The sequence below is a fragment of the Equus caballus genome, chromosome 29, assembly GCF_041296265.1.
Source record: "Equus caballus isolate H_3958 breed thoroughbred chromosome 29, TB-T2T, whole genome shotgun sequence".
In the NCBI taxonomy this organism is placed as follows: domain Eukaryota; kingdom Metazoa; phylum Chordata; class Mammalia; order Perissodactyla; family Equidae; genus Equus; species Equus caballus.
In genome coordinates this window covers 29,866,140-29,883,912 of record NC_091712.1, presented here as the reverse complement: position 1 = coordinate 29,883,912, position 17,773 = coordinate 29,866,140, and the positions used below count along the sequence as shown (strand labels likewise).

Below are 17,773 nucleotides of genomic sequence, written 5' to 3'. Positions count from 1 at the left end.
CCCTCAAATATTTTAAAACGCCTTGAAAAGTAGTTATAAATATCAATCTCAAAATAACTATAATAGTTCTTTCCTAATTACTTATGGATTTTAAGCTTCAATTTTTATACTAATTTGAAATTTAAAGACTGGATTAGAGTGCTGTTGACTCCAAAATATTAAACGATAACTCTGGTTATGCACATAGTCATAATAATTGGCAAAGTATTATTTCACTTCTGTACAAAACCAAGGGAAGGTTTTAGCATGGCTGGTTTCCACAGTTCAAGAAAGACCCAGAAGTAAGTGAATAACAACTGATTGAGTGATTGATATTCCTGTTTTTAAAAAGGATTTGAATGGCTCACAATTAGAAATAATGATTCAGAGTGTGACACTAAGAGCTGACAGAGAAAGAGAATGCACCCCATAACAAAAGATGTAAGCATTTTTATTTACTATAATTGATTGTTAAATTGAGCTCTGGGGGTGCTCCTGGTTTAAAGTGTCTTCTGGCTCACAGGACCAGACGTAGCATTTCCTATCTTTTACTGAGTGCAGACAAAATGCCAGACACTGCTAATAACCCACTTGGATTACCTTATCCAATTAACAGAACACCCTCTCAGACACATAATGTTATCCCTGTTTCTCAGATTGACAGGAGAATTCAGACAGATTATACAATTTGCTGAATTTCAAAGAGCTAGTAATAATAGAATTGGGATTCAAATCATCCCTCTGATTCCAAACCACGAAGTAAGAGTATAAAGAAACAGAAGATGACAAATATTTCAATAATACTGAAAACAGGAATAGGCAACACGTTGCCAGAATGAAAAGTGATTATTAGCAATTACAGACTAATGGAACATGTTGGAAACCATGATCAATGGCCTTTATCCTTGCCCCAGTGTCTGCCCTGAGCTTAGAATCACAACGACTAAAAATTGTGCAGGCGTCCATTTATCACATGAACTCCTGCTTTTTTTTTTGGTGAGGAAGATTGTCCCTGAGCTAACATCTGTGTTAATCTTCCTCTTTTTTCTATGTGGGACGCCACCACAGCACGGCTTGATGAGCAGTGTGTAGGTCTGTGCCTGGGATCCAAACTTGCAAACCCTGGGCTACCGAAGAGGAGCATGCGAACTCAACCACTATGCCACCGGGTAGCCACCTGAACTCCTGCTTTTAGAGGCAAGAACCAGAGTGCTGTTCCCACTTTCCTCCTCCACTCCTGTTTGTACTCGGAAACTACACTCCCAGAAAACCATGGGGTAGGAAGTAGGCATATGAGACTCAGGACAAGCTCTAAAATTTTCTATAAGCAGGAAGAAAATTGAGCACACGTCTCATTGTAGTGCACACTGGATGGTGTAGCTATTTCTCTTCTCCATTTGGACAGAGAGTCAGATAGACAGCTGGGTTTCAAGGACTTGTCTGCTCAGGCCAGCTGGATAAGGTGTTGGTCTAGAAGCAGTGCGCTTAAAGCCGGCCTCGCTCAACCTGTAGATCTTATGAAGTCTTGCTCCCTCTCTCCCTCGCTCTTCCTTCCCTCCCTCCCTCCCTCTCTCCTGTCTTTCTTTCTTTCTTTCTCCATTTTTTTTTGACAAGTTCTCAAGTAAATAAAGAGTGGGCAAAGGAGAAGCCACATCCCCTTGTTTAGAGCAGAGAGAAGAAGAAACAAAACAAATATCTAACTTATAAAAATAGATTTGAAAGAAAAGGAATGTGGACTTCATATTAAAGATTCAAAGAAGAAATTAATTCTGAAAGTGTTTCTTTGCTGGAGTTTTAACCTCCCCAGGAGAAAAGACCTGTAGATAGGATATTTATAGTTTTTCCTAATTAAATGATCAAGTCCCTCCTCTTTCACCTCCCATGAAGCCCACAGGTGACAGCCCCAGTTGTGCACACAGGGCTTCCAATCAGCCTATTAGTACTTGATTCTTAAATATGAATCAACGGCCAGGGGTCATCAGACATTTAGGGAAACGTCTAACATAAAAGGCAGAGACCAATATACATCAATAGGAAACAGGAACTTGAAGGAGAAAGACCCCAAAAGAACAAACATAAAACTTGAAAATTATGATTAATATATTTTTATATGTAGATTAACATATTGAATATATATATGACATTCTAATATATAATATATTCAAAGAATGAGAGTAAAATAAGGATAATTCCAGGTATACACATTCTCAAAAGCCTTGCACCCATGCCCACCTCCTTAGGGAGGTATAAGAGCATATGCTTCACCGAAAGGAGGAAATCAACAAAGAGAGGGAAACGCACATGTCATAAAGCCAGGTATCAACCCAGGAGAGGAGTGGAGGGACTTGCAAATTTGATGGTGGAATGAAATCCTGGTATGACAGCTGGCATCAGGCTCGTAGCTGATGGACAAAGGCTCAAGGAAGGCTATTGCTAAGGAAAATGAACAGCACTGATAGCTGTGCTTTCTTGTATCAGGTGGAGACGCGCATCTGGAGTGGAAAGTGTGGGGGAGAACTAGTGATGGATGCATAGGAAACCAAGAAAATGCAAAAGGACGCAATTATTATTATTACTTGGAAAAGCAAAAGCAAATGCTACCATAGTACACTATTTGGCTTAATTGGGAATGACATCTACGAAATCATAGTAATGTAAACATTGGATAACAATTTAAGCAAAATCTGTGACATAAGTATTTTGGGAGGAAGTTGGGGGTGTATGTGAACCATGCATACCCTTGTGTGCATTTTCGGTGGTGGTGGAGGTGGTTTGTGAAGAGAGCTAAGTCCTCATCTTCCATAGTTGGATGTAGACAGATAATGTCTAAGACCAAAAAATAACCAAGTAGCAGAATGGGAATATTATTTTGAAATAATGACATAAATACAACAAGCAGTAGATTAAAAAGTTGAAAGTGGATGCCTTTGGCATCTATGATTCAGAGATGGGAAATGACAAGATGTGATTCAGAATTTGTGGTTGTTGCTATAAATTTTATCTTATTATTTGAGTTCTGAAACTATGACTTTTCATATTATCTTTCCTGTAGGGCATGTGAATATTCTGCTGGTAAGACTCCTAATAATCATTGTATTTCAATATGATCTCAAAGGAAAAAATACTATCAGCATACACATCAAAATTTTAACAATGGGCATATAAAATTCCAAGTATTTTTATATTTTTTATTTTCTGAACTCTCCAAAAATTGTTCAATAAGCATCCATTGTATTTATAATCAGGAAAATAGATTAAAATTAGTATACAAATGAATTTATGACACATGATTACAACTACATAATACTATTCATTGCAAAGAAAAGATAAGAAAGTGCATCAAAATACAGTATAGAGACAGTGGTTAATTTTTTTTCTACTTCATCTTTGTCTTTGTGTATTCATTAAATAATAAAAATAAAGTTCCTTTAAATAAGGAAGCTTAGTCCAAAATTTCCTAACTTTCAAATAAAAGAAAATGCACTGGGTTCCATAATTTTCAATATCTGATAAAAGACAACATTTCAGTCCTTCACATATCAGAACTTCAGAGCAAAATTTGAAGCTTGAATGACATCAGTTTAGGACAATACAAAGTGATGTTTCATAGTTTTGAAAGTCACTACCCAACAGGAAACAAATTGAAAGCAAAAGTGGCTTGTTTTAACAAAGGATAATGATAGTACTTCTGCTATTCATTCATTCAGCAATTACTGTCTCTATTACATGCCAGGCACTGAGGATTCAGCACTGAATGAAACCAAATGCATGTCCTAATGGAGCACACCTTCTAGTGGGGGAGAAGACGATAACCAGACAAACAAACAAATAGGTGAAATGTCAGCTGGTGAGAAGTGGGAGCATCTTAGCATATTCAAGGGATGAAAGGAAGCCAGTGAGACTGGATCCTAGTGAGCAAAAGAGGAGGGGAGTTTGAGATAAGAAGTACAGGTAGAAGGAAAGGGTAGCAGATAACGTAGGGCCAGCTGGGCCATGGCAAAGATTTGGGATTTTCCTCTCAGTGAGATGAGAGGCCATTAGAGATGACAGCAACATGATCTGATTGACATTCAAACCCATCACACTGGCTATGAGTGAGTGGTGATGGCATCAATAGTGGATATGACGAATAGTTGTAAAGATACCACCAATGGGGCTTGCTTATGGATGCAATATAAAGTTTGAGAGAAAAAAACTCCAAAACAGACATCAAGGTTTTGACTTGAGCAACCAGAAGTTTGGAATTGTTATTTACTGAGATAACAAAGACTGAAGAAAGGGCAAGTTGGGTAGGGAAATAGACTAATATTCATCTACAGTTGATAAAGTATATATGTATATATATCTGTCATTTCACAGTTAACGATCTTCTTTCACACTCTTGGATCTCATTTGCTTTATTTTGCTCAGGGAAGCTAAGAATGCTGAGGGTGTATCTCAAAGCATTTGAGCTTGGCAACATGGAAGGCAGGCAGCTGCATCCTACATAGGAGTCACTCAGTACCTCTGGCAAAGAGCAGGAATTGTGCAGGACCACTCACCTGCTTAAAACTTTTGGAGGTGGCTTGTTCTGTGTCTGGTTCCATTAAGCTATGTGCTACCCATAGACTTAGCTTTTCTCTGTTTCCCCAGTCTTGGCATGTACAACGATCCTTTGCCCTTAAAATTTATCCTACCTATGACCCCACTGTATGTTGTGACAACAAATAGTCTCTTAAAACAGTTTTTACAAATATTATGGCAGCTTATTGTGATTTTGTTCTATCTGAAATACTTAGAATTTGTCTGAGATACAGTTGCACAGATGGGAATATTCCTGACCTAGTTCTCTGACTATGATTTATGGGTCAATAAACTCCTTAAACAATGGAATAAAACATCCTTGCCTGCACGGGACACTTACTGTCAGACGCTCAGTGTTGCAGGATGGATGAGCGTCCAGCCTCAGGTTGTTAAGAGTTAAGGTGATCTGCCTTCCTTCCTGCCCGGTGATTCTCCACTCGCAGACCCGGCCATGCTCATTGGGATTGGGGTAGTTGGGAGATGTAAATGTCCCTATAGGGCCCTGTAGATCCCCACCACACTCTGAAGGGGAAAAAAAAGAGAAAACTTCCAATCCAATCAAAATGACCCCTTCTATAAGGAATGTTCTTGAAATTAAAGTATTTTTTTTATTATCACATTAGACAAAATCACCACTCTTACTTATAGACAAAATCATTGTTCTTATTTACCATGATAGTATGTGAGGACTTATAGAGAACACTTGTATTCACTTCCTATGTCTAATATCTAATATTTAATCTTTTTTTCCATGGATGATAGTTTACTGGCAGCATTTTATAATCATGGCCCAGGAAATATGAGAGACCAATAAATGTGGTAATCTTAAGAGTCAGGAAAATCAGAAGGCTAAAGTAATTATTCAATATTTTTACACAAGATCTTTATTTCACCTGTTTGTCAAGGAATTTGGAATGCAAATTCTGAGCAACTGTAGGACTAATGGACCGGCTTTATAAGACGAGTAACACAGTACAACTCTCATCTCCTTACATCTCTCATAGTGCCAGTTCCTTTCCTTTGTAGCGTTGATCACAGTTGTGATTTTTCATTTATTAGTAACTATTTGATCAAATTCTGCCTCTCCACCAAACTGTAAGGTCCAAGAAGATAGGGGTCACGGTTTGTTTTGTTTTTTCCCAACTACTGTAACACTAGTGGCTAGCATATGTCTATCTGGTATAGATGCCCAATAACATACATTTTTTAATGAATCAATGAACTTACCTTCCCTGCTGGATTCAAATCGTAATCTGAATCCTGAGGCAGTAAGAGAGCCATCTGTGACAAACCTGACCAAAGCCACATTGCTGGAAGTGTCTACACTGTCAGGAATGGTGTTTCCACAGTATCTGCCCAATAAATTTCCTGTGAGAGTGAAATAATCAAGTACGTATATGACCAAGTGATTGATTTCATTTAACCTCTACTTGAGATGTTCTGCAAATATGAAGAAAATAATGAAAGACAAGACCCTGCCCATGAAGACATGGTCACTTTTGTCAAGAGAAGTAGGACAGACACAAATAAAAATCAACATATTCAAATAGATGAAGTGTAACGAAAACGGCAACCGATGAGGGCAAGCGTGTCTCGGCACAATGAGGAAGTTTGGCTCATTTGGTTAAAGAAATGGTTCCAGGCAACAGAGTCAAGTGTCCCTCTCATATTATTTCCAGGAGACACTACCCTTTCCCTTTCTTCCCTACAGGATGTCCCTCAAATAGCTGCACATGGCCCTGGGAGTCTCAGCAGGAAGAGGGTGCCTTCTCAACACAGTGCTCTCTCAATGTCTCCAGGAGAAGCTATCTAAGGACACCCAGGGCTTTGGAAACCATGGTTTATGGGTAGGAATGCAGGGAGAGAAAAGCTGGCACTGCCCAGAGCTGATGAATCTGCACTTCTCTGCAAGGAGTAGACATAGTTTTGCTTTTCTTGGGAGTAAGGAAACTTCAGCGACTGAATGAGCACACATGAAAACAAACACCCACAAAAGACAGCAGAGATATTTCACTGACCAGAGGTATGGTTTTCCCAGATCTCCACAAAGTCATTTTCACAGCCAGAGGAATTCTGGAGGTTAAAGTCTTCAAAATGGATGGTGAGATAGTGTCCTGAGGGACCTTCGAGATGCCACTCACAGAATAAATTGTCTCTATACGGAAGGGTTGGGTATCCGATGCTTTCAACAACACCACTTTGCCCTGTCACTGTTCCGCCACACTGGGCTGCAAAAAAAGAACAATATTCTATTAACAGGGTTGTTTTTTTTTTTTTTTTAAATTTAACCAGCACGTTTAAAAACTCTTGGGTGCCAAGTGAAAATGAGTTGAAGTTTTAAAAATTCTGAAAATGTTTAGTTAATGCTTCCCCGATTATTTGAAATCTACTATTGATATAAAGACAAATGATAGCACAAGTCCAGTCCAATAATGGCAAATGGAAGACCGAAAGACTGTTGAACGGCATATTCTGTAACGTCTCACTAATTCTCTTGGGACACTATGTAAGCGCTATTAGTTGCATGTGGGTCTCATTTCAAGAACCAGTTGATAGATTGATAGGGCCTGCCTAGTACCCTGTGTTGGTGATTCTCAAGGTAGTCCAAGCTCAGCTGGAAGGGGTGCTGTGGTTGATTAGTGATGTCTGCCATTCCAAGTTTAGTAAATGAACGTTTTACTGCAGTAACTGGTATCTCAGGGCCATGGAAATTACTATTCAATTGTTTCTTATCGGGTGGATATGATAGTTAGATTGAGTTATGTACAACTTGCCTTAGGCTATAAGATGACCTATGGTGTAGGTTAAATATTGTTATAGCTAGGCTTTCCAAGTTAAATTAAATATGTTTCGTTAGTGTTCAGACCCACCAGATACTAAATTCTATGTAATTGTGACCATATCATAGTGAATCTCCAGTGTGCATATTTATAGCTCATTTTTTAAGCAAGAAAATGAAAAAAAAAGAGAAAATAAAATCAAAACACTGAGGAGATGTATTTGCTTTTTGTCTAGTGACTGACTTGGCACTTATTTTAGAGGAAAAACATCTCAATTATCTATTAGTGATGAGTTCAAAGTCATGTTTTAAATAGAATTATTTGATTACTAAAGAGTTTTACTATTTAAATATTATACATATTTCATGATAAGAGGAAGAAACAAGAATGTAGCTGAATATGTTTTTCACAAACAACTTAGGCAAAACTACAAAATACTCAAGTTTAGTAAACAGAGTGTTTTAAAATGGCAATCAAAGTAGAAATTAAAATTGATAAATGACTTTGTGGTTTTAAACATTTACATTCCTTATTTCCATTGTTAAAATAATTATTAAAATTAGGCAGATAGAAAGACTTCTTTAAACACAGTATAATGTTTTTAAAGTTTTAAGGTAATTATTCGATCACTACATTCTTCTTGAATATAAAAAATATTGTTACCTATAGAATACTTGGCCTTGAATCCCACATGAGTGGGGCTGCTGTCAGACCGAAATCTCAAATACATCATGTCCCCTGAGGACAACTGACTCCTGGGCAACGACGTCCCGCAAAGCTTGGAAAGTACTGGTGCATTTGAATCGGCTCCATCTCGCAACTCGAGGTAATTGGACGTACAGCTAAAGGGGAAAGAAAATTCTGCTTAATATACAAAGTCAATTGCTTTGACATATTTTGCTAACGATAATTTCACTTTCTCCAAGAGCATTACTAAATCATCATTTCTATAGCAGAAAACACCACAACAGAGTCAGTTTAAGTGGTGTGTCACTTCAGAATGCTGTACGATATTTTTCCTAATTATAACACACTCTTTAATTAGTAGCTCAAAAAGATAAGTTTTACAGGTACTACACTGAAGACTATTTATTTGCCTTCCATATTCTGTATTAGTTTTACAAATAGAAAAGTCATTCTCAAATTAACCCTTGGGAATTTCAAAAAAATAGATATATTGTTTCACATGATGAGATGACACATTTCGCATGACAAAGATGAACTCTCTCAACAGTTCTGTGACCTGGGCTAATGGAGAGTCTCAGCTGGAATTTTCTGGGTCCATAAAAGTGGGCAAGTATTTACCCAATATTTCTTATGGGAGTCAGTCAGCCAATTACAGCTCACCGAGAGGGTCGTATGATATCAGGTGCCCAGAAACGGTGAGCAAAAGCTCTTGTACCTAAGCATTGTACCATACATATGTTCATGCAAATGTATACAAACTTTTATTAAATGAGAAAAATGCAGGGTTTTTTTTTTTTAATATTCTATGTAGTTATTCCTTTTGTGTTCAACATAGTAAAACTTACTCTCTGGTTTGTAATCTTGTAAGAATTCTTATTAAATAGAGATTGGGAAATTGTACTGTACTTGCTTTAGTCCTGTCTCTGACACTGGTGACCCCTGGCATCACATAACACAAATTTCCATTTGTTAAACAGATACTTTATCATTTATGACACTGAGTATGAGTCTGGGCAAATAAATACACATCTACCAGAGACACTATATTTTTCCTGTGGGAGGAAGAACGGATAACATAAATCTCAAACAGCTCTCCTCAGTGTCTCTAGGAGGATGTGCACAGGGTCACGAGGGACACTATCTGTGTACATAATCTGTGGGCTGACGAACGGGAGAGTAGCTGGCAGGCAGTGTTTTCAGGCTGGAGGCGTTAAGCATTTCCCTTCGCCATCCTTGGATTTCCTATGCAATATATGCTGCTGAGAGAAGACGAAAGGAATTGTTCTGAGACAGGACAACTAACTCTGAGCAGGAGAAACATTAAATGGAGGTGACCTACTTGGGTGTTACTTCGATATTGAATTGACCTTCAAACTGCAGCCTTACGAGCTTTCCAGGAGGAGCAGCTATGAGCCAAATGCAATCAGCATGCTGGGGATAATTGTCAGGGTGGTTGGGGGAGGTCACATATCCAGCAGAATCTGCATCATGGATGTAGATATTGCCCCCACAGGCTGTCAAGAAACACAGTTAAATCAATCTACACTCTAGACAAAGAGGATGCAGCTAACGGCCATGATCATTTTTAAAAGTCTCTTTATCTGTATTTCCAATTGCAATTTCCTTTCATCTGGAATTATTCTCAGTTTCTTTTTAAGCAAATAAACCCTGAATTTGCTATTGAGGGAGCTACCAAGTGTGTCACTTTTTAATTTGCCAAACTATATATTTTCATTGGAAATTTCACTTTCCCTTAAAGCCGACAAAATGATTATGGCGCACAGTGCATGCAGTAGAACATCACGGAAGCATCAATTCATACCCACCACGTAGATAAGCATGTAAATGTACCGGCCCTTGGAGCTGCCCAATGACTGTTCAGTTCAACAGAATGATGCGGAGGGGTGATCTCGATACATTTAAAAGACTAAGCAGATATATATTTGTACAACTCTGTGGGCATTTGTTCATTATGTTTCTTCAAGATTTAGATGCATTTGAAGGGCAAGAGATGAATAGCATGACAGAATTAGCCAGTTTTTACAAGAAGATAAATGAGGTTTTTATACTTCTTTTCTAAAAGACCAAAAAACTTTGGTCTTTGGTCTTTTTACCAAAAAGTTTTTGGTAAAAAAACTTTCCTTTTACCAAGAAACATTTTTTGGCAATCTCAATAATCTAACTAGGCAGGAATAAACTGGATACTTACCATGCCAATGAAATTAGACAGTCTGATAACAGCCTCACAGACACCAGATCTGTTAAATTCTATTGACATTTATTTTCCCTGTCATTCAATCACTTATGGTCATATCCCGAATTTTTTTTCTTACCCAGAACTCATTTATCTCTGAAACCCTAACCTGCAAATTCCTTTGACCGTCTTTAACTCCCTCACGCCTGGTCTTTCCTTCAGATTCTCCTTGCAAACTCCCAATTCCATGGTTGTATTCAGTGCAAGCCATTCATGGAAATTGATACCACTACAAATTCACGTTCTCCACTGCCAAACAATCCTCCTGTTTTTTCATATAAACTAGAACAGCTATTTGACACTTGTTCATACTCCCTAAACCCTTTATTCTCCCAATTCCCTCTCTGGTCTCAGCAAACTATTTTGAGTTCTCCTTTGGAAAGATAGTAGTGCCGGCCCGGTGGTGTAGCGGTTAAGTTGGTGTGCTCTGTTTCAGCTGCCCGGGGTTCACTTGTTTGGATCTTGGGCGCGGACCTAGCACTGCTTATCAAGTCATCTGACGGCAGGTGTCCCACACGTAAAATAGAGGAAGATGGCCACAGATATTAGCTTAGGGTTAATCTTCCTCCAAAAAAAAAAAAAAAAAAAGAAAGAAAGAAAGTAGAAGAAATCAGTTGAGAACTCCCTCAATTTGTTATTCCATATATGTTACCATCCTTGATAAATTCACCTGCATTGCTACCCTCCTTTATTTTCCCCCGTACACTGTCTTCCTGTATCTCTGGATTAGGCTCCCATTCCATTCTGTCTCTTCAGGGACCTTGCTGTACTTAATCTCTCCACTTATCCTGTGCTTGTAATCTCAATCAATCTCTGTCTGTCTGCCTCTCCTTTCCTCTCCCCTCTCTCCTCCTTGCTCCTTTGATCTTTCCATGTATCACAAGCTCAAGTAACTTACAGTCACGTTCTCTACTTCCTCACATCCTCTTTCCTCCTTCCTTCTTGACTTCTCAGCCCTATCAAAGCCCTCTTGTCCAGGTCCCCAGTCGCTTCACAGTTGCATACCAAAGATCTTTTAATTTTTTTTAATTTTTAGTATTATTTTTTGCTAAGGAAGATTAGCCCTGAGCTAATATCTGTGCCAATCTTACTCCACTTTATATGTGGGTCACTGCCACAGCACGGCTGACAAGTGGTATAGGTCCACAGACAGGATCTGAACCTGCAAACTCGGCCAACAAAGCAGAACATGCTGAACTCAACCACTATATCACAGGGCTGGCCCCTCAAATCTCTTTTTAAATCTTTATTCTGCATCAACAGCATGTAACGTGGTTGACCATATCTTCCTTCTTTACATTTTTGTCCCTTAGCTTCTTGGACACTAAGCTCTCTTCCTCCTTCTTTTATCCCTCTCACCATTCCTCCTGTGGCCCTTGGGTGCCTCTTTCCAGGCTTTTCCTGCCATTACTGGAGATCCTAGGAATCCCTCTGTAGGCCCTTCATCTTCTCAAACTAAGTACCTCTCTGATTAACGTCAGCCATCTTCATGACAAATGACAACCAGCCTGATAAAGCTTCCATATTTCTAGATTCAGTCCAGATCCTTCTTCTGACCTCCAGACTCCTGTTCCAACAGCCTACTGGACATCTCCAAAGGATGTAATTCAGAAATTTCAAACTGAATATGGCCCAAACTGCCCTTGTTATCTACTCACCATCCAGAGTTCCATATAAAGTGAACGACAGTATCATCTCCCCTTCTTACTGACTCCCTATCCATCTTCACCATCTTGTTTTTCTCCTTAATACATTTTACTATGTGACATATTATGTACCTTATTTATTATCTGTGTTTTAACCATAAAATTAAGCTCTGGAAGGATATGGATTTTATTTGGTGACTGCTAGATCCTCAAGACCTAGTACAGTGTCTGTCATGAGACAAGTTCTTAAGAAGTGTTTGTGGGATGAATGGATCCACCTAGACAGAAACCTAGGGGTCATCCATGGCTCCTCCAATCTGTTCCCTCCCCTCCTACAGCCAACTTACCTCCATGTCTGCTCAATTCCATATTTATGACATCTCTCAATATGCCCTCTCTTCAACATTCTTATTGCCACTGCCTTAGTTCGGGAACTAACAATTGCTTCCTGAGTTACTCTTCCATCTGGTCTCTCTACTTGAGTCTTTCCCCTTCCAATGTGTTTTCAGTGCTGCAGCCACACTGATGTTTCCGGTCTTATCATGCCATTCATGCTTTGGATTAAAATCTGTCAATGGCTCCCCATTATCTTTCAGTTAATATCTTAAATCATTAAGGTGGCTTCCACAGCCCTTAGCATTATGATTCCTGCCTGCTTCCTCACCCTTATGTTGACCTCCTTTTGACTCCATTGTCCCGCAGTAGTGGATTCTTTCAGTTCCTTAGATATGACTTCTTATCTCATAACCATTGAGTCTCTACATGTTGTCGCATCTTTTCTTCACTGATTGGCAAATCTCTATTCATCCACTTCCTCTGGGAGCCTACTCTGATGTTTGAGGCTAGGCTAGGTGTTTCTCTACGTGTTCACATAGCTCTTCACACATTCCTCTATCTAGTACTTATCATATCATGCTCTAATTCTGCCTTTGCTTGTCTGTCTCCTCCTCTGCACTGTGAACTCCTTGAGAGAACTTGGTAGTTTGCACAATGTAAAGCACTTTGTGTTTACATTTGATTAATTAATTAATAAACCCATTAATCAGTTGAGGGAAAAAAACACTGCAAGAGTGTCTCTGGAGAAAGATGGTATAGAACTGGGTAAATTTGCTGTCAAAGTTGTTCACAGGGGACTAGCCCCAGTGGCCTAGTGGTTAAGTTTGGTGCACTCTGCTTCAGTGGCCCAGGTTCAGTTCCCAGGCATGGATCTACACCGTTCATCTGTCAGTGGCCATGCTGTGATGACAGCTCACATACAAAATAGAAGAAGAATGGCAACAGATGTTAGCTCAGGGCAAATCTTCCACAGCAAAAAAAAAAAAAAAAAAAAAAAGTTGTTCATGGTATAACATATGTTAAAACTGAGAAATGGGAATAATATAGAAGTAGTATGGTGGAAATATAGATAGGGGAAGTGGGAGGCTCGCTATAAGGAAATGGTTGAATTAGAAAGTCAGGAGAAACTAGAGTGATCATATTGTTTGGGGTTGCCCAGCAATAGGTTTTGAAATCAAAAGACCCTTTAAGCTTAATATTAAGGTCAAACAGGTGGAGAGAAGGCAATGACTATATCATTCTTGCATGAATAGAGAATCCACAAAGGAATAAAAGAGTCACAGTATTTGCAAATAGACCCTTAGCCTATTACCTTAGTGAATTACCACTAAACATTGACTCTAAAAATGTAATTCAAGACTGAGTCATCTATCCTGGGTAAAGATGGAAAAGTCAACTTCTGTGGGTGGGCTGAAGTCTACTGCCTAGGCACAAGGCACTGTTACTTCATAAAGCCTCAGTACCAGGGGAATCTTGCCCATTTACCACACAGCAGCAAAGCTCAGCATGGAGATAGGGAGGGGTCAGAAATCCCAACCTGTAAAGTAACGGTGCAGCTCTGTGCCAGAGCTGTGTGTACTGGGAAGTGACCACAGTACATTCCCCATAATCATGGAACCTACTCAAGATATTGGATGATTTTCTGTGTCGGTTGGTAGAAACCATTTCTTCTCCTCCTCCAAAATGAAGAAATTGTGCTGACTTTTAAATTCTCATATTTTAGAGAATGTACAATGAAATAGATGGCTTCATTTAGTTTAATACGGTTTTTGAAATATATTCAGGAATCTGGGACCGAGGTCATAGGATTATCCTGAAATCCATATTATTTAACTTTGGGGGCACAAGCAAAGATTTACTCTCTACTGACATTACCCTCTTTTTTGAAGCTATACTTATTTACTTATTTATTCAATTAAACATTACATAAAAATAAATGTCACGAAAATTAGATCATTATAGTAGAATTAAATATAATTATAATCAAACGTAATTAAGTTTAGGTAATTAAGTAAAGATCACTACTGTAATATATAATTAAATGGGTTATCATAGAATTACAGGATTATGTGTTCGTTTAAAAGGAAGCATACAAATGAATACAAAACAAGGTAATTATCATTCTTACAATGTTTCTATAACTGAATGTAACTTGCAATTAGACATTTTTTTACTGGCAAGGACTAGGGAACTTCAGGGGATCATTAAAATCAGTTCAATTTGTACTCATGGAGAATTGCACTTTGTTCACTCTCTTGATATGCAGCCTTGGAAAAATCTAAGCCTCATTTTACTTATCTGTAGAACGAGGATAATGATACCTCCCTTAAAAGCAGTTACGACAAGGTACTGAATGTACAAGCACATAGTAAGTGCTTGATAATAGGTAGTTGTGGGGGGTCAGAATTGGCCACCCCACAAGGTGTCTCTGTGGCTTGATTATTTTTAAGAACAAAAGACTCTAAAAGAAACTTTGACTTTCCCTCTAATTGCCTAAAAGAATTTAAAATAGAAGGGCCTGTTCCAGGAAGGAGCTAATACCATAAGATAATTGTAGTGTAATGTAAAATGTGTCTCTCGGGTCACATTGTCTATAGTTGGCCCATTTGTGTTTCCATCTCCATGTAAATTGCTTTCCTCCCCCCCGAAGTCCCAAACTGCTACCCCCAACATCCTCCTTTGTCTTTGGCTGATAATGGTATTTAAGGTGGTAGCTTTGGCCATTCTGGCAAGTTGCTCAGTTTTCCTGGGTTTCTCCCCTGTATACGTGTTATAAAGCTTTGTTTGATTTTTCTCCTGTTATTCTGTCTCATGTCAATTTAATTCATAGAGCAGCGAGAGGAACCTAGAGGGCAGAAGAATTGTCTTCCTCCCCTACGTAGCTGTTCTCATTAACATTGTTACTCCTAGTTCAGAAATGAAAACGATGTGTTTTTTGCTCAAATCTATTTAAACAAGGAAGACCAAGCAATTGCGGGAAAAGTACATACATCATTCTCAGGAAGATACTCACCCAAACTCTTTGCCTCATATCTGATCTTAAATCCTTGCCCTCCATTACTATTATCAGAAACAAACTGAACAAACATTTGATTATCTGAGGTGAAGAGAGTGGATGAAGGACGACTGCCACAAAAATGACCATTTCCTCCACGGGGTCCCAAGGGTGGAGAATAGATATCAGGTCCATTTTTTAGCTGGCAAGAGAAATTAAAATTGCATAAATTCTTTCATATTGAGAAAGATGGAGTGCAAAAGTTCTATCGATGTATGTCCCCAAAGAGAAAAGTCATTTTGTTTTCTGAATGAGGTCCACAGAGAAAGTAAAGAGAAAAGGTAGCAAGCACGACCTACCACTAAGTAATCCCCTTGGTTGCAGGAAGAATCTCCATTTGGGATCTGGAAGGGCTGTTCAAAATGGACAGCGATGGTCAGACCACTCTGGACCAGGACATGCCAAGAGCAGTTGAGATTGGGAGCATACGTCTCCGGGTACTTGGGTGATGTGATAATTCCTCTGTCTGCATGCAAATATCCGCCACAACCTTCCCAAGAAGAAACAAAGGCAGCTTGTGTAAATAACATTTACAGCTGGATTTTTATGCTTTCCTGTTTTTCTTAAGGCTTTTCAAAGTGTAGGGAATAAAATGTGGTTTGAAACTAACCGTGACCAAATTATAGGAAATGATTAGCACGACAATAATGTGTCGAGCACGCACTATTGGGGGCTCATTTTATTGTTATTGCTAACGTTGGGATATAGAAGTAAGAAATAGCTACAAATTACTTTCGTGAAACTTAGTTTATAGATTAGTAAAACATACAATAAATACATATATAACGTGCCAGATGGTGATAAAGTCTGCAAAGAAAAATGAGTGAGGGGAGGGAATAGCTCTATGTTGTCTGGGGATGTTAGAGAAGGTCATGTTGTTGAGTAACATCCGAGCAGAGATGTGAATGAAATGAGGGATCAAGCCGTATGTCTTACTGAGAGAAGAGCACTGCAGTCCAGAAAGCAGTTGGTGTAAAGGCTTGATGTGTTAGTGGTACATCATAGAAGTCAGAATAGATGAGACAAAATGAGGGATCCAGAAGGTAGCAGGCTAGATCGTGCTGGAAACTGAAAGGACTTATTTGGAGTAAGAAGGAGAAGACGTCAAAGAGTTCTGAGCATCAGAATGGCACGATCTGAATTAAATTTTAAAATAATCACTGCATCTGCAATACTTGAACCGTAAGGGAGGGGCAGGGAAAAGAAGCAGCAGAAGGTCCAATAAGGAGGTGATTGCTGGAGTCCAAGGAGGGATCATAGATGCCTGGCCTAGGGTGGGAGCAGTAGAAATGGTGAAAAGTGGTTGGAAGTTAGATACATTGTGAGGGTACAACCATTGTGATGTGCTGATGATTGGGATTTATGGTGTGAAAAAAGACTCAAGGATTATGCCAAGCTTTCTGGCTTCAATAACGAGAAGAATGTACTTTCCATTAACCAAGATTGTGAAGAGCGTGGAATGAGCATGTTTGGAGGGTGGGAAAGGATGGGAATCAAGAGTGTGTGTGTGTGTGTGTGTGTGTGTGTGTGTCTGTCGTACATACATATGAGAGAGAGCGAGAGGTTGGGAGTTGAGGAGAGAGAGCACGTGGAGCGGGCGTTAACTTGCCAACTGTCGGGGACTGAACGACCCATCAGCGCGTGAGTGTAGCGAGTTCACGCAACTCATTAAATCGCAGAGGTGGAAAGTGATCTTAGGTCTAATTCCAAAGCCCACCCTTTTAAATCCCTTGTGCAGCCTGCCTCCCTGAGTGTGAGGAAGACCATCCATCTTCAGTTGCTCCCTACTCTATAAAAGGTGTACATAACAGTGGAGGAAATAGTAATTTTTAATGTCTAGATTGAGAATCTACTTTAAAATTTGTTTTCAGTTAAAAATATGAGAGTCTTTTGGTATTCCATAGTCCATGGACTACCTTTTTAACTTCGATCTAGTTCAGGTTTAAAGTTATCATGGGACTTCACATTTTGTCAAGTTTTGAAAGCCTCAGTCATACTACACGATAGCCTCTCATACATTGTGCACATTCTCTGACTCATCAAATTCATATTTCAAGAGGAACAAACTCTTCCTGCCAACCTTCAAGCCAATGACGTCAACAAAGGGATTTATGAGGATATCTTCTATCCTACTTTGACTATTTATTTCTTAGATTGAAGATAACGCTGACTGATTGCTCCTTTGATGCATTATGGATATGTGCGGTCTTGTAGTTCCAGTCCTCAGCTAGGCTGAAAAACGGTTTTAAAGATCTTACTCTTGTGCCTCCCATGAACACCTCTTCTTTGAGGGGAAGATGCCCCCCCCAGAGACCTTCAGCCAGGGGACTCTTTTGTACAACTTGGCCACAGTTTTCTGGATGGGACTCAGTATCTGACATAAGGATAGCCATCCAGAGGCTGGGCAGGGACTGGCGTGCACTGACTTATAATCTGTGTCCCGGCATGGAAAAATGAGCAGCGTATACTAGGG

At 39.2% G+C, this 17,773-nt stretch overlaps 1 protein-coding gene and 1 long non-coding RNA gene across 3 annotated transcripts in view; one reads left to right on the top strand and one right to left on the bottom strand.

The window, feature by feature from the left end:
• The window catches only part of CUBN (cubilin), a 256,261-nt gene that overhangs the window by 71,968 nt on the left and 166,520 nt on the right, over positions 1-17,773 (bottom strand). For both annotated transcript variants that reach the window (XM_070254934.1, XM_023632206.2), the window contains 7 exons: positions 15,600-15,790; positions 15,259-15,442; positions 9,349-9,523; positions 7,986-8,164; positions 6,561-6,770; positions 5,770-5,910; positions 4,883-5,064 (listed from right to left, as the gene is read on the bottom strand). In XM_070254934.1, the coding sequence (XP_070111035.1) occupies positions 4,883-5,064; positions 5,770-5,910; positions 6,561-6,770; positions 7,986-8,164; positions 9,349-9,523; positions 15,259-15,442; positions 15,600-15,790 (1,262 nt within the window). The remainder of the gene's footprint in view (positions 1-4,882; positions 5,065-5,769; positions 5,911-6,560; positions 6,771-7,985; positions 8,165-9,348; positions 9,524-15,258; positions 15,443-15,599; positions 15,791-17,773) is intronic.
• LOC138921377 (uncharacterized) overlaps positions 1-17,773 on the top strand; it is a 42,046-nt gene that overhangs the window by 19,085 nt on the left and 5,188 nt on the right. The gene's annotated exons all lie outside the window — the stretch shown is intronic.